Source organism: Typopeltis vanoorti, chromosome 24, assembly GCF_054136105.1.
Source record: "Typopeltis vanoorti isolate ZY-2024b chromosome 24, IOZ_Tvanoo_1.0, whole genome shotgun sequence".
In the NCBI taxonomy this organism is placed as follows: domain Eukaryota; kingdom Metazoa; phylum Arthropoda; class Arachnida; order Uropygi; family Thelyphonidae; genus Typopeltis; species Typopeltis vanoorti.
The window spans coordinates 28,564,264-28,591,609 of record NC_143572.1 but is presented as its reverse complement, the minus strand read 5'-3'; the positions used below and the strand labels follow the sequence as shown (position 1 = coordinate 28,591,609).

General features: G+C 35.2%; 1 protein-coding gene across 1 annotated transcript in view; it reads right to left on the bottom strand.

The window, feature by feature from the left end:
- LOC150093051 (pyrokinin-1 receptor-like) overlaps positions 1-26,365 on the bottom strand; it is a 66,261-nt gene extending 39,896 nt beyond the window's left edge. The window contains exon 1 of the mRNA XM_090413559.1: positions 24,984-26,365. Coding sequence (XP_090269685.1) covers positions 24,984-25,869 — 886 coding nt within the window. The 5' untranslated portion in view covers positions 25,870-26,365. The remainder of the gene's footprint in view (positions 1-24,983) is intronic.
- Between the last annotated feature and the right edge of the window lie 981 nt (positions 26,366-27,346).

The window sequence follows — 27,346 nt, the reverse complement described above, 5'->3', positions numbered from 1 at the left end:
GCTCGAGGTATTCCTACCCCATGTTCAATTTTATATAATTGCTATTATCAAGCCCTTCTCATTTGACACCATAGTGCTAATGATATCAGTCTTTTTCTAAGGCTAAGATGTCTCCTTTTTCTTCTTTTTTTACAAAGAGAACAGTCCAAGCAGCTAAAATCAGAATTAGAAACACATGAAGCACATCTGTGTCAACGAGAGTGTAAATTTCTCCCTAATTTCTGTGTTATCTGAAAATATTTTACATGTAAGCAGGAGCAAATTCTTTATGCTTGCTGCGCAAGCTCATTCATTGAGAAATAAATAATATTTATTTGTTAATAAATGCATGCATTTATAAGCATTCCGTTTAGGCTTTTATGTTTGTAGACAGAAGACGTCTTAAGCTTGCGCGGCAGTAATTGAGCTTTGCGTTGTGTATCGAAGGCCCATGCTTGCTCGTCTATTCAAAGCTACCTTGGCTTGTTCGGTTGTTAGAGCTTCCAGATCCTCGCAGCAGCACTGTGATTTCATGCGCGCGCATAGCCATTTCCGCACCCTTCATGTCGTCTTAAACACAGGCCATACGCAGTCAAAGTAGCTCTAGCCAGTGAGCTTCAGTCAGCCTTTACAAGTGTGCGTGTTGCTTGGAAAAATTACGTTACAACCAACTTTTTATGACGATGTTATTGACCAGTTCATAAAGAAGAACCGTAGGATAGGATTTGTATTCAAGTAGCTAAATTGAAAAAGATAGAATATCATTTGTAAAATAAATGTTGTATTTGTATGATTAAATGTACATAAATTTCTAAATATATAGTTTTAAATGGTCAGTAATTCATTATTCCGCTAATCAGACTTCAATCACACCTCTCACTCCCTGAATGATAACAAGAGCAAGCGTGAATTTCAAGACCAACATTCGCCCCTGCATGTATTATAATGAAAATGTTGCATATTTCTTGACCAAAAAAAAAAGCATTTTTAGGAGTCAAAGTCAAACGCAGCGGAATTCAAACCCACAACTTCTTGGTTGAGAGAGCATGCGCTATCTACTCAGACAACAATGCACGCGAACAGAACAACATGTATGTTGCCAGCCTGATTATGGGGATATCTCCTTGTATGAATAGGTCCAAATAGAAAGATAAAGAGCTATTGTGTTCAACTTTAATCGTGCTAACTACTGAATAAAGAGACGAAGAGTTTGAAAGACTTAAAGGAATTAAGTCTTTGAAAACATATTTAAGTTATTAGAAGACTTAAAAACATATTTGACTAGAATAAGTCCAGCATCCATAGATTAAAATTCGCAAACAGCGCAATTGTTTATAGTGTTGAACAAACTAACATATCATTGATAAAGATCGCATAATAACAACAAAAAAAAGTAGAGTATGGTCATAGAAGGACAGAAAGAAAGAGATCTCAATTGATGATCAGTTTGTCACTTGAAAGCTATTACCTTCATGGAACACTTCGTTTCTGAGCTGTGGAATCGCAAACACTGATTCAGCAATTATACTCACGCAATTCTTTCTGGCCTGGTTGGCCGAGCTATTATCCGCCGTCCAACCATCAGGCTGCCAGGCCGAATCCCGTCGTGGGCATGGTTGCGATTGTCTATAGGTGGGAGATGAATTTTATCGCAATGTGCGAGATCAAGGGCCTCTAGATATGATTCGGTTTCGACGATGGCCATTGGTTGGAAAGACATGAGTTCAAATCCAGTGTAGGATATAAATATATATATTTCTCCTGAATTTCCAGGAGATAAACCTTCCACATCAATTGTGAGACCGGCTAACTCACCTTTAGTCGAAAATGCCTGATAAAAGTTTCTCATCATATATACTGTACTCTATACTATAGGGTTACAACATTTCGTGGATAGGAATCAAATAAAAAATAATAATAATAAACATTCAATGAGACCTATAAATAACTGAAATTCATACAAAACATAACAGAACAGACTAAATGAAAAGAAATGTTAATTGTATATATATAGCATTGCCAATGATGTAGCTAGAGCTTTTGCCTCGCCCGTGGCGATCTCTGAGTTTGCCGCCCCTCTCAATACACACAAAAACACTAGAAAAAGTCAAAACGACGTAGGGAAATAAATTAAAATACTATGTTTCTTTTTGAAGTAAAACTTTAATTTCGACATTCTAAAATGTTATTTTTCTTGCTTTTCTGTTAGCAAATCGTCGATGATATTGGCGAAGTCTATTTCATAGCAATGTAGGTAAATCATAATCAATTTTATTTAGAAAAACTCCTTTCACAGCAACACTTACAGCAATTGTGAGGAAAATTCGCAGTAGTATTACAATAGTTTTGGAACTGAGTTCTCGAGAATGTATTTTAGAATTAACTGCAAAAGTTCAAAAACGTTCAAAGTGTTACCCGGCGCGTACCTCCCTCCCCCTAGCTACGCCTCTGAGCATTGCATTATATTACATTACAATACACTTAAAGCATTAACAGTTACATGTTTTGACATTTCCTAAGTTAACAGCAATATACTTAACTCAAATATGACAACTCTTTGACATGGACATGGTCACATGTCGGTGAATTGAAAGTTAGCAATTATTAATTAAAGTAATGCCATAAAAACCTTTTCATGCTATAATTCAGTTTTATTATATCAAACTAAACACTCCCACGTTAATGGTTGAAGTGTAAATGAAACTGAATAAATGACGTTGAACACTCCAGACAGATGAGATATTTGATAAGTCCGTCATTTGCTTCGACGTTAATTACCAAAGAGGGAGCAGCTGTTCTACGAAGTTTTTCCAATCATGGAGTTACCGTCTGAGGATTGTAAAGGCTCTAAAGTTTATTTGTAATACGAGTATATAAAACAGCTACCTAAGTAAAGTGTGCATTCTGGGAAAAAGAATAACGTCGTTGTGCACTTACGCGATTTCTTCTTTCATTTTCACCAACTAAACTAAAGTACACGAGGTATTTTTCATAAACAAGAATGAAATGCAGAATTGTTGTTGGAAAAGAACTATGGAAGTTCAAGATTATCTAAAGGTCGCAGAGCGAATGGTAGTACAAAAAGATTCAGAAAACTTCTGACATTTAATCCTTCCAAGAATGCTTCCACTTGAAATAGAGCGAAAGGGTGTAAGTTAAAAGGAAAATAAAAATTTGCGACCATACATCTGCATGGAACTTTTTTCATTGAATTGGCTTGACGCGATCTCTGCAGCAGTATATGTTTTCTGAATGGACTGTTAATTCAGTTGGGATTTATTTTTAAATTATCTTAACATTATATTGCTTACCATCGTGTTCATAAATAAATCTAGACAACTTTATTTTGAATGTTGTTGGGAAAAAGTAGGTTTTAATTTTTTTTTTTTTTTTTAGAATACTTCTTAATTGTGATTTCTAGAAGACTGACCTATTTTTTAAATCATGAAATAATTTTTTTTTTCGGATGAAAAAGATGCTTAAGAACAAGTTTTTACCCTCCTAAAAAGAGATTTTTTTTTTTTTTGTTTAACGGGTGAAACAAGAATGCTATTCATACTCCCCGTTATCTGTAAGAAAATGTATGGATGGGGTAATATTGAGTTATAAGCTCTGGTCATGGCAGGAGGGTAACAGCAATAGCCGAGCCTCAGTTAAAACTTCATTGGCTATAGCATTGCCATCCATTACCCTCCCTGGGTACCCAATTTAGTCGCCTCGTACGACATGCATGGACTACAGTGGGGGCTATTCTTATCCCGGCCACTACACGGGGATAAAGCTGCTAACAATGTTTTTTTTTTTTTTTTTTTTGGCTAGATGGGCGAAGCAAGAATATGCTTTTCATATTCCCCGTTATCTGTAGAGGTCAATGTGAGGACAAGGTGCTATTGAGCTATGAGCTATGATTATGGCACAGGAGGATAACAGCAATAGCCGAGCCACAGAACTTCATTGGCTACAGCAGCGCTTCCCAAACTGGGGGCCGTAGGTTTTGTTGAGGGGGGTGGGGGTCGTGAAATAATGAAAACAAATTGAAAATCTTTTAAGACTAAGTAGATTTTTTTTAATCTTAATAGAAAGGTATTTAATTTGTATTATTTATTATTTCTTTTTTGTTATTTTTTTATATTTTAATGGAAAAAATCACACATTGGTGCGTATTCACAAATTTCGCTTCCTGCGTATTTCGGCGCTTAATGAATATTAGTAAATCTATGCTTATTCATATAAGTTTCCTTTCAAAGCAGAAATCTAAGAATTTCAGTTTCAAATATTTCACCTGACTTTTTGTGTAGCAGTTGAAACACATCCATCACATTAAATTGTCATTAAACTTCTTTTATGTTTTTAATTCTTTCTTTATTACTAATCTTTTTACGTTTCATGTGCTTGTACTGCAAATGTACAATAACAATATATCTATCTATATAAAAATATGAGATAATGTGCCATGTCAAATGTGTATGTAAGATGCTAAAAATGTAATCTTTGCATTTGATTTTTGCAATATTCTCTGTGTAGGTTTTGTATTGAATATAAATACAATAACTATTATAATAATATATGTCTATATTATCGAGGGGGGACGTGAAATGTTGAAATTTTTCCAAAGGGGGCCCTGACATCCAGAAGTTTGGGAAGCACTGGGCTACAGCATTACCATCCATTACCCCTCCCTGGGTACCCATTTCAGTCGCCTCGTACGACATGCATGAGTAAGTAAAGCCCTCTTTTTTTAAGTAAAGCCCTCTTTTTTTAAGTAAAGCCCTCCTAAAAATTAACACGAGTGGCCGAAAGATCGTTCAACTCGGCGTTCGTTCCACTTAGTGACGGGCTCCCCCCACCACTCAGCAGAAATGCTCATATTCCAGAGAAAACCATCCACCGATAATGCCCCCTCACGGGCCACGCCGGAGAACACCCGCCCCAGAGACTCAAAATGCTCTCTCATGGCAAACTCTCCGAAATCTAAGCCCCCTCACCGGTAGCAAAATTCCGGAAGAAACCTAAGAGAGCGAAACTCTGCGTCCCATTTTATTCGCCTCTTACGACATGCATGGGCTGAAGTGGAGCTATTCTTATCCCAGCCACCACACGGGGTAGAACAAGAAATTTGAATTCTCGTTTATTAGTACTATTATTCTTATGTTTATTCATAAAGGATGTTATCAGAAAATACGTCTATAAAAATTATAAATACAAATATACGATTTAATATGATTATTCATATATAATATGACTGTAACTAATCTACTAATAGAAATATCTGAAAACTGTAATGATAGTTAAATTAAGTTCGAAAAATATAGAACATGCTAGAAATAATTCGCATCATGTCCACAAGATGGAATTTAAGCTAGTATTTATTTCAAAGGGACTATTGTAATAGCGAGCTAAAAATAGCCAACTGGTTATGAAGGCAAAGGATTACGCCATCGTCGAAAGGCAACAGTATCAAGAAGTGCACACCCAGAGAGCACGCCAATGGACAAGGGAAGAGAAGGAATAAAGAGAATAACAATAATACCAAAAGATCTGTGTTCTAAGTTCGATATGGGTTATGAATGCCCTCTTTGGTTAGAAAATTGTTTAAAATTTTGGTTTATAATATCTCTAAAATCGCATAGGGACTGACACAAATTTCGTCAGTTTAACGCGTTAACTCCATTTCCATCCATACCAATTATATATAGAAGTAGCCTATTATCGCATTTGTACTATGTTATTATTATCACTGTAACAAGAATCTTTTTTTTTTTTTCACGTCATTTCTTTGTTTTAATATTTTTAACTTTAATTAGCTCTCAGTTTCGGGCTGTTTTTAAAATATACAATAAATATTTTTAAAAACATAACGGGAAACTACAAAATGCTTAAATGTTTATTTTCATAAAAAGAAACCTTGTAATGACAAACTAATTATATCTTCTTTTGCGTGAATGCTGGGCCAATCAGAATCAAGAACAGTCCTGAGTGGTATTTTTTGTTACTATCAGTAATCGAAGGCAACAATGTTTTCGTGTTCACAGTTATATGCGAAATACTGTTTCCCTGTTTAGTGTTAATAATGAGCAAAAATATACTCACTATTTACAAATGGATAGCTTATTGAAGCAATCCATTTCTAAAAGAAAAACATTGACTTAGGAGAGTAGAAGGTGATGATAGAAAATGGAATTTTTCAAATGTTCTCTAACTACCAGCTTAAGTGATATACAACGATTACAACCACAAAATACAAATAAGCATAAAGAGTATATGCTGTGTAATTGTGTAAACTTAGAAACATTGAATTTCTTTTTTCTTAAATAATCTTAAATGACTTGGGGGGGAAATCACACCATAGAGAAATTTTTACTAGATGAAACACTTCAATTTAAAATATAATACTGCAAATTAAAAAAAAAATAATAATAATTTCCTAACATCGGTATTATGAAAACCCATCAAAACGTTCGGAGACAGTTTTTTCAGTCCTAATTTATCGTGTTTCCATAGCAACATGGTCACCCGTTGCTATGGAGACCTGTTGTGCCCAACCAATAGACTATACCACCATGAGTAGGAATGTTTTGCAAATATCTTTACATAGCAGATGAGTTTCATCGTGCGGTGTGAGACTGCCACTCTGCTAAATCAAAGCCCGAAGTTGCTCGAAACGCTTCCCTGTTAGGTATCGACAGACTGTTTTAACTGTTTTTAAGTTTAAATATTCAGCAGTTGGTTGTAACGACAACAGCTACACCGAAAGGTTTTATCTATGGAAAGGTGGTGAGGAAGAACGGTATTTGTCTCGGACTTTCTTTCTGAGCATTACCAAAATTTCTAAATGAAACACAAAATGAATCAGAATTTGCAGGAAAAAAAATTATTATTGATGAAATTTACTTTTTATTTGAGGATTTTCATTCTAATATTTCCTTCACGGTGAACTTAAAAATGAAATAAAAAAATGTGTTCCACACGCACATATTAATAATAATTCCTAACTAAACCATTCTTTAACAAATGCATAGTGGATTTATTTTGAGATCTGACAAAAAAAAAAAAAAAAGCTAAATGTCAACTTGATTAAGATTTCGTTAGAAAAGCAACCTTCAAGCTTGAAATTTAATCAAAGAATTCTACCTCATTTCGTTCGACAGAAGAAAGAGATTCAATTAAGTAGGACGAACTACGATTTACGTTAGTTCTGTGTTTTGCTTGCATTGATTTATTTCGTTAAATGCTTTTGTAGTTAGTTTCCTTGTATCAAAGACCGTTTGCGTAATTGGATGATGAATACTATGAATGCTTATCTGAATTTCATATTTCTTAAAACCTGCCTTCTTAATGGTAAGTTATCTTTAAATCTTTAAAATCAGTCATCCAAGCATGAATGCGTGTCTTTGTAAATTTACATTCCTTAAAATTGCAATACGAGCAGTTTCTTACGATATCAAATTACAATATAATTTGATATCGTAAGAAACTGCTTTTTAAGCAAGAATAACAAACATTTAGTATTAAAAAAATAATGGTGTATTAAACTATTATTAATTACTTTAAAATTTTTTACAAAAAATTTAAAATAAAATTCTAAATTAAAAAAATGAAAGAATATTTTTATTTATTTATTTTTATTTTAATATTTATATTTTCTAATGTATTTTTACATCAGAAACAATTCATTTTTTGTGGGGTTCTAGGACTCCATTTCGTCGAATATTCAGTCGATTTCTTTTTATTCGGTTTTCCCCCATTCCTCCACCATCTCTTAGGACTGGTTAAACCCTCGTAACGAGGGATTAAGTATGTATTTTATGAATGTAGAACCATGTGTGTGTGTGTGTGTGTGTGTTCAAGGAGCGGTTTGCCTGTTCTGAGGGACGAAAAATCCGAGTTTCCTGGTGAAAAAAAAACCCTACCACCGTATGGGGCCGGCTAACTCACCTTTAGTCAAAACAGACCAGATAAAGGTTCCTCATATCACGGACGTGAATCGAACCCACGTCTTTCCGACCAAAGGACTTCGTCTATACCGACTGAGGTACAGAGGCTATAAATCAATAACACATAAGCACCGTGATAACTGCGCAAAACAACGACTAACTAGGCAAGATCAAATCCCTCATTCTAATTACGTTGATGTTTGCTGTTAGGTATATGGTTTACAGAGAAACCAACCGAACAATAAAGAAATAAATAATGTGGACACTTCATAACATTTTATGAAGAAATGAAAAATAAGAAAAAAATTGAATTGAACTAGAGCATTTGATAATGTGAAATCCCTTTCTTTCCACATCCTTCAACAGATTGTAATACGCAAAAAGATGTTATCCATTATCAGAGGAGCCTGTGATAATACAACTGTGCCCTCCTAATCAATAAGTTCATATTGGATCTGGTTAAAATCCATAAAGGAGTTAAGTTAAATATTTTACAGGAAGATGACAATTCGCATGCAGTGTGCGGGATAAAAGTTCTTTGATCAAGAAGAAAAAATAAAGTATTGGCATATGCTGGTGATTTTCATGGAGAATTTTACGGATAATGATTCAATATGCATCTTTTTTGTGTGTTTTGGGAATTTATATTATCGTATCGTTATCTGTGTTTATTTATATAATAGTTATCATACGTTCTTCTATTACTCTTTTTTTTTCCTTTTTTCCCTCAGTATGATAATATTGTAGATTTCGTGAAAAAAGGTTGAAAGAGGATAAATAGTAAACAGATGAAGGAGGATATAACTTAAGTTTGTAAGATTTTTTATAGTTTATGTATATAAGTAAAAAAATGGTGTACCTTTAATATTGGCAATATACTCAGTTTTTCTAATTTTAGTTATGAAGATATAAAATTCTCTCTGAATATATTTTTTAAAGTAATTTTTTATAGAACATCATGAAGACTAAAGACAATAAATTTGTTTGTCCTTGAGGGAAGACGATGCACGAGTATGATCATGTAAACGAAGTTGTTATCGTATTTGCTATCTGTATTTATTTATATAATAGTTATCTTACGTTCTTCAATTACTCTTTTTTTTTTCTTTTTTTCCCCTCAGTATGATAATATTGTAGATTTCGTGAAAGAAGGTAGGAAGAGGCTAAATAATAATGGAAGGTTTTTAATTATTATTTTATTTTATTTATTCATTTATATTCCTTCCTCAACACATCAAAGCAATACAAACTTTTCGAAGTATGTTAAGTATAAAAGTATAAAAGACACAGAATAGTCTCTATTCCTAGCACTAAGATTTCTAGAAACTTTATAATGCGATAACATGCATCGTACAGGATTCTAAAAGTGGGCATCTGAATGGCAGCAGAAACAGCAGTCAAGAGATGAAAATATTTTTTTTGTATGTTTACGTAATAATTTTGCTGAGATAAATTATTAAGCTTATTTTTAATACTTAAAAAGACCAATAGATGTTCTGAATATATGCACTTTTATTGATATGCACAGTTCGCATATTTAAATTATGCGTAAACACCAGAAATAAACGCAGATGGGAAAGATATTCTTGACTAACAAACATAACCTCTGAACTGAATGGTATGGAAAATTATCCAGTGAGTTTTTCCTTTCTTCTACGCAGTTTCGCCATTATTTAAGTCATATTTTTGATCCATTTTCAGTTTATAAATTCCACGTTGCCGCACTGAATTTTTTTAACGAATATAGCCTGAGTAATAGTCATGAATATGATGTAAACGCTATCGATTCAACAATATCTTATCGCTAATAATTCCTAGGATCATTATTCCTCATCCGTTGATTCATGACTAAAGAAAAATTGTTATCGCCAGTATAAGACGGTAGATATACTGTATGAACTCAAGATGTTCATAACGAAAGTTTAAGTGTCAAGGCTAAAGCATTATCAGACCAATCTCAAGGTGAGACATAATGAATGCTTCCCATCAAGGCGAGACCACTCCTTATGTCTCACGCCTGTATGTATATAATTAGAGAGAGGGATTTTTGTATCTGAAGAAAAATTATCCGAAACATGGCGCATGCGTATTGCATTTATGCTGATTAAACTTTTTCTGAAAAAGAGCGAAGGTAATTTCAAATACACTTCGTTAGATTGCTGCTCCTCTGTTTTTCATCTTAAATGACAACTGAAATAGAAATTTTATTAGCTAAATGGGTAGATAATGTGAATTAGCACTCTGTTTAAAGCAAGTAGAAATCACACACACACACACGCACGTACTCACACACACACAGATTCAAGTTGAAATATGCATCCTAAATATCAGATTTCGAACCAAGACAATGAACTTTTAATATGCCTGTAAAGGATGAAAAAATTCTTATAAAAATAAGATATAAAACAAACAAAAAAATCATTCGCCAGCTAACAGAAACTTAAAAACAGCAAGGTAGGGTAGCATGTAGTTGCCAAGGTTACCAAACGAGAATGATAATGTGGCATAAAAAAGAAGTCTTGAAATGATGAAGTGGTGATGTTTAAGCTCTTCCGAGTTTCATAATCATTTTGGATCCACTTTGCAGCGTATCCCTTTAAAAGGAGAAGAAAAGAGGCTTTTGTAAGCAGATATTACTCATTCCACTTCAGTATCTTGAGAGAGAGAGAGAGAGAGAGAGAGAGAGATGGACCCAGAAATATGTTATCTCAAGTGAAAAATGCTGCCCTTCTACACTCTGCCTTAACTTTGGAAGTTCGCCTGCAGCTGACAAAGTGGAACGAAGAGTAAAGTGTGCGGATAAAAGCATTTGCTTAGCCAAACAGATCCTTAAAGAACTGTGCTACTGAATTAGGATACGCAAAATAGAACGAAGATGCCACTGAAGAGCAAGAAAGAAAAAAACATAAGCATATTTCAACTGTGAGCTGTTTAAACCATCATACGTTTGTGCATCAATTCTGTTACTTCGTGCATTTTCTTTGTTTTTATATTGATCCGGTCTTAAATGAACCCAACAAAAACTAATCAGCCAGAAATTCACGGACAGCTGGCTATTTTTATCCCGCTACAGTCCCTAAAAGTTACGTAAGTCTCCAGAAACTGCGATCATGAGACAAAGAGCCTTTTGTAGTTGGAAAGCACCCCCGCAGCGGCATTTAATTGAGGAGAAATAACTCACCCATCTATCTCGTTGATGATTGATCGAATTACTTTGCTGCTCTGGAGATTTCTGTCGTCCGGTGGTTCTGGCAGAGGGGGAGTGGGTAACTACATGGTTGGGCGGAAGCGACAAAGAATCAAGGGTTTGATGGTACAGGAAGGAAGTGGGTGGTAGACTACAGTTTCTTTTACGTAATCAGAGAACGGATACTTTGCCAGAAGCTGATAATACCGAAAAATAGAAAGCGATCATTTCTTTCTTTTAGTTTGGCGGAGAATGCTGGGGATGGGGGGGGGGACAGTGGAGAGAAGAGTCGTTTCCTTTTGCTATCACGTAAGGCGGGCAAGACCGAAACGCCTAATTAACGTCAAGGAAGAAAACAGATCACAAATGACCTCTTGAACTTCAAGGGGTTGAATCAATGCATGTTCGTCACGCGAACAGTCTGATTGCCCTTTTAAAAGGATCGGGAATTAATGTTAAAGGCTACATAGCCAGTAAAGGTACATTTAGGTCTTCTTTGGGTGGGGAAGAGAGTAACTGAATTCTCACAGACAACTCTATCCACGCAATATCTATTATTAATTCATTCGTGTTGCTTTCCAATTGAAGGATGCGTATAGAGACCGCTCATCTTCTCTTAAGTGCCATAAGCTGTAAAGGATCAATCTGTGTTCAATTGCTCGCAAAGGTAGTGATTTATCTTGGATGTTGATGTTAACATCTCATTCAAGATGGGAATTAGAGACTTTAATGCCATCGTAAACAATTTGATCACTCCTCAGCGACGGTTATCTTCTTTCAGATTTGCACGTACACTTAAGATGATCACACTTACACAAAGATTATTAATTCTAGTCTGCTGGAACTAGAGTCTGCGAGGACTTAAGGTTTAAAGACTTGGACTAGTTATTATGTCAATAACGAGCCTCTAATGATAAAAGAATGAATTCTGCATGACTCGCTCATTCACAAAAAGAATCCAAACAGATGCATTTACGATGGTGTACATGATTTGAATGATTAAAGGATGTCACTAATTTATCCGAACGGTGGAGCATTGAAGCGACTATCCAATTTAAGTACACTCTTGCACTAAGTTCGACCTTATTGTAGCTCACAGGTATTTTGATGAAATAAAAATTATATTTTATGTACATTTCTCCAATTTTACTTATGATTAAAGAAAACGAACTTGCCTACACAGATGAAAGGGGGAAATTTTGTAATGACACTTTTTCAATTTTCTGTCAAAATTAAACTAATTACAAACGTATAGGAAAATTTTACAGACATTTCATGCTAGATAAATAATTCCTCGGTTGTCGTAGCCGTATAGATTTTCATTGTTTTGGTTGTTCTTCTGTTAGACATTTGCATTGTGTATATATACTCATGCACACATGGATCATCTGCTGCGATAGGACGATTAGATCTTTTCATTAAAAAACTTACCAAATAATGTGTTGATCCACCTCTCTATGTAAACGTCTAGAAATAGATTCCACAAGGTGTCGAACATCCTCCATAACTCGTCCGCTGCGTTAACTCCGTCACTTCACGCTCACTCCGTGGAGGAAGATCAGCAGTTCTCACACCCCGTTCTAGCATATCCTACGCGTGTTCAATTGGATTAGAGTCAGGGGAGTTTGGAGCTCAATGCAATGGGATGAATTCGTTGTCGTGTATCTCCAACCACTCAGTACTTGTACGAGCCGGATGACAAGGTGCGTTGTCGTGTTGAAAGATGGCACTGTGGTCGGGGAAGACCTCCTGAAGATATGGATGGAGATGGTCGTCTAACAAGTCCCTTTAGCGTTAATCAGTGTTTATGGGATGATAACCAACGGACCTAGGAAGGACCAGGAAGAGCTCCACAGACCATAACATTAACTCAATGGGCCTGCTAAAACCCAACTGTGCAACCAGAGAATAGGACTTCATGTTGTTTACGCCAAATGAGAACACGGCCATCAACACAGTGCAGCAGGAAACGGGACCCCAGACGACCTGCTTCCATCTGTCGAGGGTGCATTGCCGACGCTCTTTGGTCTATGCGAGGCGTTGTTTGCGATGCCTGGCCGACATCATGGATACTCTTCTTGGTCTCTGGCTGTGGCACGCCAGGCTAAGCAAGTTACGGTGCATAGTGCATTTAGCAATGAATCGAACTGCCCCGCTCTTTTAATGATGGTTGAGCTGTGTGAATGTTGTACTTCGGTACTGAGATACCAGTCGTGACACCCGACGCTCACCTCTAGGATCAACCATGTGTGGATGTCCAATGTGACAATCTTTCTCCTGGATGTCTGTTCATGGTTAATCAAGTCCTGGTACCCCCTTGATACAGTAGTATGAGCGCAACCCACAAGTGCGTCTGTTCCCAAAATATTGGCACGTACTCTCCAGTCCCCAACTGTCTGCCCACGGTCAAATTGGCTTACTCCAACATGTTTCCCCATTGCTGGTAAACGTTTACTGATAACGTACGCTGGATAGGTGTGGCAATTTATAGTAGCCATATTTGATGTTGCTATCACGTGGTACTTCGTTATCGTGTTAAATATGTAAATCGAGGATGTTACTAATACAAAGCTAACTCAGTATATATCTGAATTGTTTGCGATGCTAGAAGAGTTCATGTTTTCCTCTGACCTGTTTGCATCTTTAGCTAGATTAAAAATTCTAGTTTCTCGAATTTTTAATCCCGGTGTGTGTGTGTGTGTGTGTGTGTGTGTGTGTGTGTGTGTGTGTGTGTGTGTGTGTGTGTGTGTGTGTGTGTGTGTGTGTGTGTGTGTGTGTGTGTGTGTGTGTGTGTGTGTGTGTGTGTGTGTGTGTGTGTGTGTGTGTGTGTGTGTGTGTGTGTGTGTGTGTGTGTGTGTGTGTGTAAATTCTTAAGTTTGCTCAATATCTTTTGGAAGACCAAGAGGGCAGTGTGTCTCCATGCTTAATCATTAGTGGTAACTGAACCCGTTCTAAATGATTCTGCATGAAAAAGAATATGCTAGAAAACTGATACCATATACGACCAGAAAAATGATCGTAAACCCCAACAGATATACATTATTGTCTAAGATAGAGTGAGTTTTACTGTCGATTTTCTTGCTAACAGGGTTGAAAATCCAAAATTTCTAGCGAAAAAATAAACCTCATATGCCTGCTCTAAAGACTGACTAACTTGAGAGCCAGTAGAAGTAAAGCTTAAAAAGTTCACCTAGTACGTGAGAGCGAATTCGATTTCTAAAGGTGCATTACGTTTATATTCTCGTGTATAGCGCCTGTATAGTTTAGTGGAAGTGGCATTTGCATTCCTAACATTAGTCTTCCCAAATAATGACCTACATTTGACTCTAGTCACCGACTAGAGGAAGTTCCTCTAGTTCTCTTAGAGAAGTTCCTCTAGTCGGAGGACTAAATGAAAACTGACACCATCTCTACTCTTTTGGCTAAAGGAACTTCTCTAAGACTTTCTTCAACCAGTTCCCGACTTAGTTGATCTTGGACTCATGCAAATGTTTTTTTCTCTCCCACAAAAAAATCAAGAAACTGGAACCACCTATTTCAGACATTAAAAATATTGTGTTACGCTTGGGAGATCATGAGATGGCGGCAGTTGTATGCCATATCTTTAATGGATGCTGCATAAAATTAGTGATACTTTGGTCCAGCTCAGTCTCCAAAAGTTAAACAGGACTGAAACGGGCTTGTTTACTCCCTATAAGGGAATAAAAGGCATTAGCAGATTTTTTCTTTCGTACGTATTAGGCTCAAAGGTATCTTGTCAGAACTGCTGACTGGAGTAGATAAAAATTAATGCCTTCTATGTTGTTGTCTGTAATGTGAATACATTAATTTTTGCACAGTTAGTTCTTAAATATAATCATGTCTGCAGTCCATACAGCGCAGGTAGTCGCAGTAGGTAAATTTTAGGTAATCTCTTGAGTTCATCTCGATAGGACAAAACGTGCTATCTTCATCATAAGAATGAAGATGGGCCTTGCAATGTTTCTTCCGTTACTAGAAGATACGGAAGCCAAATACAATGTGCTCTTTGTTGTGTGGTGAGATCAGAGACAATGAATTCGAAGCGATGAGTTTCTACGATGAGGTTTTTGTGTTTATCTGAAGTGCATACGGTCATATCGAAAGATAAATCTGCTGTATGTCACAATGTTCGAATCAGTGCCTTTGGTTTTTGCAGCGTACCAACGTAACAATCCGAGTTAGTCGTGTTGTCAATAGACGTAAATTCAGAATGCTCAATGTCATTAATTAATGCATCAGAAAGCAGTGCTGAGGATTGTAAGAAATGTTAACCCACATGGAATAGTACCGTACCGCTATGTACAAACACATCGTAGCACACAGCTTTCATTCTGAAAAGAATATTATTCCTGTAGTGTTATGAATGACTGAAGTTCAGTTTATGCGTTTATTTCACAGAACAAATCATGGATTTCATGAGCATGATTTAGTTTTGCTAAAGGATTTAATCCTTCAATCTACAATTGAAAACTCCTAAAAAGTGATATCTCTATTATTTTCTTAAGAATTTTGTTTTATTTATTTTTATTTATAAATTTCTAGCCCTTCTTAATTTTTATGTTCAATTTTCAAGTTACGTGTCCTTGATTGTTCTTATCCATGTAAAATAATTTGTCTTACGTGGATAATTTTTTTTTTTTGGAAAGTATTGGAATGCAATACTATGTTTGTAGTCTTTCTTATTAATTAGAAATTACATCCCTTTTTAAACCATTAAAAACAACACATTAATGGAAACATTGTGAATTCTGAGTCTCAGTATCTTATAATTAATTAATTCTTAAATTTAAGATACTGATTTTCTTACTAAGTTATTATTTTAGATGTATTATTTTGCTATTAATTAATTTACTTATTACTAATCATTAGTTATTCATTCTTGTTACTAATAATTATTACTAATTATTAATTACTGCTTCCGTTGTTGGATCATGAGTATTGACTTATTTAAATATTTTTATTTATATTTTATTTAGGTGTAAATAACAAAGTAGCATTTTATTTCAAATATTTTCTTAGATATATAATTTTCTTAAATTTTTCATATTTCGTTTTTATATAAATTATATTTTAATTAAACTTTAATTGTAACTTTAATTATTAACCCTTTAGGTTTGAATTTCATCTGTTATGTACAGAATCTTTATAAGGCTCCTCCAGGTGAATTAGTTGATCTCATACAAAACGGACGATTTCTATGAAACCAAGTGAAGGCACTTTAATCGGCTTAGCTTGTATGTGAAGCCGATTGAAGCCACTGACTTAACAACTACGGGAAAGAAGTTGATGGTCCTACGCTGATAAAATACAGATTTCTCTCTCAAACATGAACTTCACTTTTTAAATTAACTACGACATCAACATATAGAAAACTATCAAAATTTTATTTAATAATAATGATGGCAATATTTAAGTTTAATATCTTACCACCCTCCATTTGAAAAAAATCACACATTAAAAATTCCTAGGTATTATATTCAGTGGCATATTGCTACGCGCGCAAGCATATGCATGTCATAGTGAAATACGAGCTATTAGTTTAATGCGGCACTGTCCGTCGCGCAGTTCCACTGTTGTTTATATGCAGTTTGCGCCAGTAGTAGTGTTTTCATTTGTGTGTGTGTGTGTGTGTGTGTGTGTGTGTGTGTGTGTGTGTGTGTGTGTGTGTGTGTGTGTGTGTGTGTGTGTGTGTGTGTATAAAGCGGCACTGCAGCTTAAAGCTGCAGTGCCGCTTTAAGCTAATAGCTCGCATCTCACTATGACGTGCATATGCTTGCACGCGTAGCAATATGCCACAGTGGTAAACACAGTGCTGCTAGCGTCCTTCGCCCTCCTAAGTGCTACAAGATGGATTTTTAATATTTTTTTACACAAAATAAGAGAATTGTATAGGATTGTTGATGATAAAACTAAATATTACAAGCAAACATAAATAAATATATTTATATAGCGAGAAAAATTGGGGTGCTGCATTTCCGCACTGCCTATGCACGAGCCGCCCCTGTATATATATATATATATATATATATATATATATATATATATATATATATATATACAGGGTAGCCATAAAATAACTTTCGCTCTTTGGAGGCATCTGTAGCTAAAAGCAATAAACGGAATGAGAGACCAAATTTTATATTGAAACTTTCGAAGATGTGGGGAGATGATTTCCGCGAAAAAAAGGTTTATTACCAAAAGTCGCCGATAGGGGAAATTTTGGCGCTGAAGGAGCCGAAAACAAGCTAATAATTACATTAAAGGCAGATAAAATAGAATGATAACATTTCGACGGTGTAAGCGACAGCCTCGTTACTCATTCCAGCTGGGTATGTGGCACGTTACGATGATAATAATAATAATAATAATAATAATAATTAAACTAAAACAACAACTTGCGAGAGAAACAGAAATTAATGTAGTGATTGAGAACTCACAGGAAATAATGTTTTATTCATCAGAATCAGGGTCCTCTGGATTACATACACGATTTTCAATGTGCTGACCTTTCTTGTGTACAACAAATTGCATTCGCAATGCATTGCACTGTTTAAGGTAAAAAAAAATGCATTGCACTGTTTAATATATATATATATATATATATATATATATATATATATATATATATATATATATATATATATATACACATGTAGGAAGTTTTTTACACCTTGGGTATACTATATTAAATATACCAAGCTATTTTAAATATATAAACCTGGTTTTAATCCATTTCCCAAGTAAGCAAAGAGAAAGTAAGTCAAGTTTGCGCCTGCAATTAGTGCAAGTCTGGGTGACCCGCACGTAGTGCAAGTCTTAGGCAACTGGTGGTAAAGGTGGAATAAGCTGTGATCACTATTCTTCGTATTTACCCTTAATGCAAAGCACATCTCCTTGAGGAGATGTATGATGTTATGCATTAAAAGCAAGGGGCCACTACCCAGACCGGTTTCGACCTTTACTGAGGTCTCATCAGTGGGAGCCAGGCTTAGAAATACCAAGGTTTAAGTAATACAGAGCTTATAAATATATAAATATTTTAGCAACACAAGTTACCCTAAGGTAACTATTAATTATCCTACATAATATTCATATTCATAGGATTATCCTGCATAATAACATACTTTCCATAACGTCAGTTTCAGCAATTAATATCTGTTGTTTGTCAACTACCAACTAGGTACCAACCAGAGACATTACTCATCTAATCCTATGTTCATAGGATTATTCATAATATTCATAATATATTATATTCAGTTGAATTACTTTATTTGTTATGTATAAAAAATAAAGGTATATTTATATATTCTAACATAACTTTAAATTTATGAAAAAAATTATTTGAGTAAGTAATATATTTAAGTCTATAAAATTTAGATTTGTTTTTATTAAGAATATAAAATTAAATCCAGTTAAAAATCATACATAATTTTAAAAAAAAAATATGTCACATTGCAAGTGTAACGTTTTAAATATCACAAACATAGTAAAACGTTACAGTGCTAAGGATCGTTATTTGATTCTTCAAATAAAGATCATTTCAAATAACGATGCATTCACGTAATGCTTTTTTCCAAAAAAAAAAGAAAAGCATTAGGTGAAATGCAACTTCTTTTTTTCTCTCTAATGTACTGTAGACTAAGCCACACACACACACACACACACACACACACACACACACACACACACACACACACACACACACACACACACACACAATCACGCACACACACACACACACACACACACACACACAATCACGCACACACGCAACTTATTTTTCTCTCTTTTACTGCTAATATGACATTTATTACAAACTTTCAATTAACTTAACAGTATCTCATGACATGTCAAGAGCAACCCATCTTGAAATCGATTTTTTCCTACATAAGTTATGATAGAATAGCTCCATCATCTGGTATGGATCGATACGAAATCGATTCACGGGTTGCCAAACTGGAGTTTCCAGGAAGAGAAACGTATGATACTGGATAAATCCCTAATAAAGGTTCTTGGCATCCTGAACAAGACTCCAACTTCGGTCCTCCCAACCAAAGGGCTTCGTCAGTATACTGACACAGTTGTGACACACTCACTGCACGATTACTTTCCAAATCTTTCAAGGACGAGATGAACCGACGAAAGAAAAAAAAAGTGATTCTATTATACTAAAGAAAGTTAATTCTTCTTGTGCATGTTCACATTATCAATAGAAGAACGTGCATTTGGAATACAAATTATGCAGTACTAATAAAATTTCAGATCACGAGTGAAAAATAAAAATAAAAGATGTACTCGTTAAAAGGTAAATGCATTTTCTGCTCTCTCTCTCTCTCTCTCTCTCTCTCTCTCTCTCTCTCTCTCTCTCTCTCTCTCTAAGGTATATTCATACACATTTCTTGCCTTAATTTACTATTTCTTTCTCATTCTGTTGAGTGGGCACAATCTCAATTTGTCCTCAAGGACAAGGTCAGTAGTTAGAAGAAACGTTTAACTCTGTTCCCAGACACTATTTTAATATGATAAGTAATACCTCTTTGTTATAATAACAAGATTTGAACATCTTACAGTAAACGGCAATCTATTAAATAATGGGGCCATAAACCAAGTAATAGATCTTTCCTAATCAACAATGTGTCATTTATGTTGATCAGTAGGACCTTTACTGGAAAGATAACATACATTTATTCTGCTATATATGCAGATATGTTTGATATATCATTTGTCAGATTTTCGGTAAATAAAGCTTTCCCACAAAGCACTTCGAAGTTGAACGATCATATTGGAATTTTTGTACTCAGTGTCTTTAGCAGCTTGGAAAAAAGTGCACAAATTTCTTACTTACATCTACTCAGCATATTTTCTCCAACATTTACTTACTTTATGCATCTAGAATAATTTTCGATGTGAATGTGGATGAAGTGAGTTAGTTGTGAATGAATGAAACTGCCTAACAAATATTTATACTTTGCTAAAAGTTTCGAAACCCTTATTTTTAATAACCGATTTTTAAAACCGATTTTTAATAAAGAGTTTGATGATAACATAATTTTCATACAAAGTTGTTATGTTTATGTATTTATTTATATTTTGTATCGGTAATGCTAATGGTTGGAAAGACCTGGGATTCGAATCCAGTATAAGAAGCAAAAGATTCTTTATCAGGGTTTTCGAACTTAAGGTTTGTTAGCCTGTTTCGTACAGAAAATGAAAGGTTCTTCTCTCTGTAAACTTGGGTTATCCGTCCAAAAAAAAAAAAAAAAATCAGCCAGCCAAAGATACATTTAACAGATATAGTACAAGGGATGAGGATGTGTGGGGTCATAATCTTGATTACTTCGGCCTTGATTCAAAACATCAAAGCTATATGAAAGAACGAAATGAAATTCTAAAATCCATACACCAGAGATGTCTTTTAACTAAAAATATGAACAAATATGCGAGCAAGAAAAATGTCCGAAAAGAAAGTTGAACTTTTTTCGTGTTACACTTTATCCTGAATATTTCAAAAATAAATTTGACTCAGCTTGGTTAAGATTACAAACAAAAGTATAGTATATAAATTAATAGTGAATATTCAGTCGGTTTATGTCTTGTAGGAGAAAATAACATAAAAAAACACCTCATTATATAATCGACTAACTAACTTTGAACAGCAAAACCCTTATAAAAGGTTCTTTGTTTGTTTGAGCAGGATGCAAACTCAAGTCCTTACCTGAAAGGCAAATGCATTGGCCACCTCACCGTCCTATGAACATACTGTAAATCTAGTAATTATAATCCATAATTAGCCTACTAGATTCCATAGTAGGCTAATCCATTTGTAAATAGGAAAATCGAAAATGCTCATTTACGACACAAAGCTATATTATCAGTGCATTCACTAAATATCTTCCTGTTGCTTGTTTTAGTAACACAGTTGTTTTCATTTAGCGTTGAAATACAATCGTATTGGATATTTTATAATTGAATTCTTGGGGGTAAGCTGTTGATGAAAGAGAAACAGGATAACAATAGTTATATTTAAACAGCGAAACAATTTAGTTTTGAAACTATGAGCAGACAAAACAACCCATTAAGGATAATTGAAACAAATATCAGGAATCATCGGTTTCGTGTTTACATTCAGCTGCATTCGAAATGGAGAAAACTAAATGTGGCATTTCGCTGTAAGTCTTGTAACAAAAGATTGTCAACTGGGAAGCTAAATATTAATATATACAGATCAAGTTCTGATAAGGAACTTTATATCTTAAGAACTAATTAGCAACTGGTTGGTTGCTAGTAATGACTTCTCGCATCTTCTGTGTCATCCATCATTGTCGACCATCCATCACACACCTCCAGTCGGTAGTTTTATTAAAAACTTTCTGGAGCCACGCCAAACAGTCCCAACACGTTTCTGCAGTGGCTCACTTTAAACTCGTGATGGTATCAAGTGATTAGTTTTCCCTTAAGGAACCCGATATTCCTGGATGCTTGTAAAATTTAAATGGAAAATGCTAATGGCTGGATGCTCCTGATGAAAGAGGAATGCGACGATATGCTTGTTTGTAACATTATACATTTAACTGTTTAAACGACGTTCGTTCCCATGAACTGCTTTAGTTCTGGGAAAGGTTGGTGCATCACGTAAATGTTATTCTAAGAGGTTAGCGAAGTTGAAGCAATTAAACGATGAAAAGCTATTCCTTAGCTCGTTAAATTGTGAATAATTGGATGCAAATTCATTACCTCGAAGTTCGGAATGTGACATCATTCCTTAACATTTGGACAATTGATTGAAGGTTTACGTTATTTTAGTAAAATTAAGAAATGTGTGTCTGAGACGACGAATCCAAGGAAAAGAGAGTTAGCAATTAAAATGATCGCTTAGGAAATAAAAGGAATGGAGATAATTAGTAATTTTAGTAACTATCCACATTAACGAAGTTTTAAAATGTGCACATTTTTGGCATCGATTAATCACGTGACCTTGATTTCTCCAAAAAAAATTATTCACTTATATTGCATTAATACCGTGGGTGGGTAAGAGTTAAATAGACTATTTTCCTATTCTAGAGAAGTAAATTATCTTTTTTTCGTTTTACTTTTTGACTTTCGATAAACAAAGTGTGGTCTCACACCGCGTGATGATAATCATTTACCTTCTAAAGTCTTGCAAAATGTTTCTTGCCACAGCGCGATTGGAATTCACAGCCATTTCAGTGTAAAAAGGCCACACACACACACACACAGTGATTCTACACCCTGATGATAACTTTAAGAGTGCTCTATTTCTATACCACATAACTAACGAAGATTTAATAAATAGCTCCAGAAACCTTATTTCCGAGATAAAAGTATTTGTAGCTGCAGTACAAACGCTGACAGACTGCAATGTTTACAGAAGAAAAAAATGAAAAGATATAACAAATAAATTCCTTAGCAATAAATTCGTCTCTAGAACGAACGACCCTACAACAGGTGTTCAGAAAGACAGAAGTCATTTTAAATTACTTCAGTTCCTCTCGATAAATGCCATGTAATGCGTTTTAAAAATGATAATATTTGTTGATTATTATTTATTCAAAGTTAATCATCCATGCATACGACGAATTTAAGATTTGAAACTTAACTTTTTCAGTTGAAATATTTACGTTAGTTTTTACAGTCCGGTATGTAATCATCTCCTGTTAAAATTATAATTCATAGGTTTTTGTTTTTCATTATCTAAAAAAGTCTTCTATATCTAAAAACTGTGCCATCAAAACAAGGTAACTTAATGTTTAATATAAAATCTGAAGTAAACTGATTAAATCAGCGAGAATATTGGAATAAATAGTATTTTGTTCCTAATTTTCTTCAAACTAGTTTTTTAGACGATTGTATTATATTTAAACGTTCAAATCTCTCTCTCTCTTTGTGTGTGTGTGTGTGTGTGTGTGTGTGTGTGTGTGTGTGTGTGTGTGTGTGTGTGTGTGTGTGTGTGTGTGTGTGTGTGTGTGTGTGTGTGTGTGTGTGTGTGTGTGTCATCATCGCCTTACGCTTAGTTCACTAATTAGTATCTGTTCTTGTGCAACTTATTTTAATCCTATGATTTACTGCTGTGTTTTGGAACAAGAAATTAGATTATTTTATCATGATTCCCGATATATTAAATTATTTTTTAATATATTTTTAACAACGATTTTTTCGATGTTTAAGAAAATGACAACAAAGACAAAAAAAATATAATATCTAGACCGGTGAAATTGTCATTTAAAGCCAATTACATTTGGTTGCCTGGTAACAGCGCGCACTGCTCATGGAAATGAAAAATAACCAAAGCACAGACATTTTTGGCAATTAGTAAGGTTTTAGATAAGCTAATGTAAGAGGCTTAAAATTACTTCAACCACAATGAGATAGTTTCTCTTGTGTTCACTTCATGTTCTTGGACAATTAGAAGAAAGAAAAGGATAGATGTGCATAATCATCCGACATCGAACTCATTTAGTGTCCTATCTGTGGGATTTTAAGAAAATAAAATCCTTTACGTTTGCTACGTTATATAGAAATAGTTATAACATCGCCTATGAATTTTTTTTAAAGTGGTGAATAAGCAGTGACATCGTGATACATGCAAATCTTATCTGCTGTGTGATCAAAAGAAGGATGCGGCCCCCTACATACATACAAATGAATTAACTTGAGAAATTCCCAAATTGTAAACAGCAACTTCCTAAGGATAATGACTGACGCTTTTTATTTATTTATTCTATTTTATTTATTTATAAAGAACTCTGTTATAAACGTTCTTGACCTTTTTACAGTAGTCTTCACATACATTTCACATGACTGAATTGTCCTCTGAATCGTTACTATATATTTCTGTACATACATAAACAATTAATGAGAGATTTATAACATTTTGAAGATTTACTGTATAGGATTAAACACAAGATGTTATAGGCAATATATAGTGATTTTGTATTAACTAATGCTTTTTGTTTTTCAAAACTGTGTTAAAGTTAATTATTAAATTTATATAAAATAAAATATTTATTATTTATTTTTGTATATAGCATTCATACAGTTGAGAATCCCAACTATCAGCGCAATCAAAATAAACATTTCCTGCAAAAAGCCTCGGTGATGCCACCTATCGGCGATAGCAACTCACAGTTTCTGAATAACTTGCGTGTAGTTGAACTTTCGTCGCACACTGGCAATGAAATACTTATTTGAATTTTGTAATTTTCATTTAAAATTTGTATATGACGATAAAGAGAAGTTTATGACAGTCTAGTGTAGTTTGATTTTTTTTTAATTCTTTAATTACTTTGTAATTTTTCTCCTTACAGATCAGTAAATGAAAATTAAGTTTTTTTTTCAAATATACGAATCGAAATGGATGAAAATATATCGAAAAAAAAGAAAAAAGAAGGGACTGAACTATTATAATACGAATATCTCTTCCCGCTGGTTTATTTATGCTATTTTATTCCGGTTTTCTAAGCAAACTTGAATAAAATAATTATTTACAGCTGAAATTACTCGTATATACTACCTGTTTAATGCAGGATAAATCAGAGATCATGCACAAGTCGGAAACCTAATAAGACTGCTTATAATACCACCAAAACTGTTTGTTGGTTTAATATTCTCAACATAACGGTTTTCTGACAATGGTTTTGTCTCGATAATTGTAGCCTGTCGCTGTGGTGCGACAAAGCGGGTCGAAAATATCTTTACCGCGAACTGCTGTAAACGAACCTGTCGTGCAGGGTGATTGTACGGAGGTCATAGGAACGAACTATTGAAATAATCTCACAAAAATACTTCCCCAGAGAAAAGAAAGAAAACAACAAAAGAAAGAAGAAAGCGTAAGGTACACTTACCTAACATCTTGACCACTGCTTTCCTTGAAGATGACCCCTGCGATCGTTTGGTAGACTGACGGGTTAATCTCCTTCCAGACTTGATCGTTCCATTGCTGGATGCCGTGGAATATCGAGGACTCTGACCGGAGACTCCCACAGACCTCCTTAGCTGGAGGCCGATGAGGATATAGATAACCGACAACACCGTCATCGGTACGATGAAGAATACCGCCGTCGAGATCTCAAAGGCGTGACTCAATTGTCTTTCACTTGTCACCGCACATGTGGCCGACTCTGGTATCTTGCGACCTTCGTGGTCATCAACGTACACGATCCCGAATTGGTAGGCTAGCGGGATCGCACACAAAGCTCCGCACACCCAGATGCAAACGATCAGCTTAATAGCTCGCGACAGTTTTGACATGGTGTGCGCGCGGAGCGGGTGACATATGGCCATGTAGCGTTCCATGGTGAAGGCGGTGATGGTGAGGATGGATGCATTGGTGGAGGTCTCAGAGGTCAGACCTCGAATGATGCAAAAAGCCTCTCCGAAGATGTACGGATAGCGTTCCCACAGCAGATAGAGTTCTTGGGGAAGACCCAACACCAGCAGCAGGAGATCGGACATAGCCAAGCTAAACAGGTAATAATTGGTCGCGGTGTGCATGTGCTTGTTACGGGCGATGACTATGCACGTGCAGATATTTCCCACAAGTCCCGTGACCAGCAGGATGGTGTAGACCAGGGTCATCGGAATGACCGTCGACAAAGAATCTCTTCGTGGACCTCCCATTTCCATCTCTAAGTCAAAAGTGTGGTTTGGGGAAGTTATGTTTTCGATTCCGGCAATTATTATGGCGCTCACAACGTCCGGAGACACCGTTGCGATGGGTGGCGGCGACATATCGGACAGAATTTAGTCACTTCTCTCGTCCTTTTTCGGTGAGTCCGTTCACAGTAAATACTGTCGCCATGACAACGTTGGTTCGATGGCTGTCACTTTAAAAAACAGACGACTTGCAAAAGGTTAAAAATTTGCCACGTGGGGGGTGAGATCTACACCGATGTACGCCAGCGTACATATTCACGCAGTTCCGATCCGACACTTCGATAGCCTTGCTTTACGAAATAAGCGCTCGAGGTCATGACGCTATCCGGGTCATGACTTCGTAGTTGTTTCCGTTTAGTTACTGTGTGGGAATAGTCAGACGCAGATGCGAATCATTTCTCAGTCAACTCATGCAGGGTTGTGCCTGCCAGCAAGCCGTCTTGTGTGACAATTACTTCAAGGCATGCGAGTCTAAACCTTCTAGTAGCAAACTAAGGCACGTGACACGCGCGCACACACACTGTCTCTCTCTCTCTCTCTCTCTCTCTGCTTCGGAACAGATCTCCGTCAAGACTGATAGGACAGTTCACTTTGGCTCTGCCTCAAATGAATCTCGACCTCTCTCGTCTGACGTCATGTGACTGATATAATACTCGTGCTTCTTTCACACAAGTGGGGAAGATGCTATGGGTGGGGTGGGGGGGGGAGAGAAAAGGAGAGACAGCGGATCGGTGAAGTAAAGAAATTGTTTGGATGCTGGGCGATGTTGTGCGAAGCATTTTAAGAGCTCTCCGAGAAGCGGTAGGGTCAAGATTAGATTACCGGTACAACAGGTTTTCTTGTATGTCTGCTTAGAAGTACTTGAATTAGCAAGTTAGGAAATATTAATTCAAAAATTAAAGAGCAACTTTTATTTGTATTAAAATTTTTTAATAAAAATTTTTAAATTTTAGAGAATAAACTTTTAATTTATAATATATTTCGACACCATTAATTTAAAATCATATTTTAAAAGGAAATAAAACATTTAAGTATTCATTTTGATAACATAACATAACTTTGATTATGTACTAACTCCATTTTGTGACGTGACTTGAATCATTATTCCGTGTTTGTTGATAAATGCATTTTAAATGCTGTGGTGACAACTTGGGTGCTGTTAAACATTAAAGATACCAAGTTATATATATATATATATATATATATATGTAATTCAATTTTTAACTTGGGGATACTGTATATTAGGGTTACCAAGTAATTTTATAAGCTTGGTTATTTAACTCCTAATCCCAGGTATGCAAACAATTAAGTTTGCGCCTGAAACATAGTTCAGAGAGAGAGAGAAAAGAATTTGAAATTAGAAGAATTTCTAAATTACTACACAGAATTGTGGATAGACAAATATTTTAAAAAAGACAACTGGCAAACAATTAACGAAAATGAAAAAGAAATAACTAAAGAAGAATTAGAAATCAGCCTGAAAGAAAGAAGAAATGGAAAATCACCTGGAGAAGATAAGCTAGGTTCAACTATCTACATATGCAGGAACAAA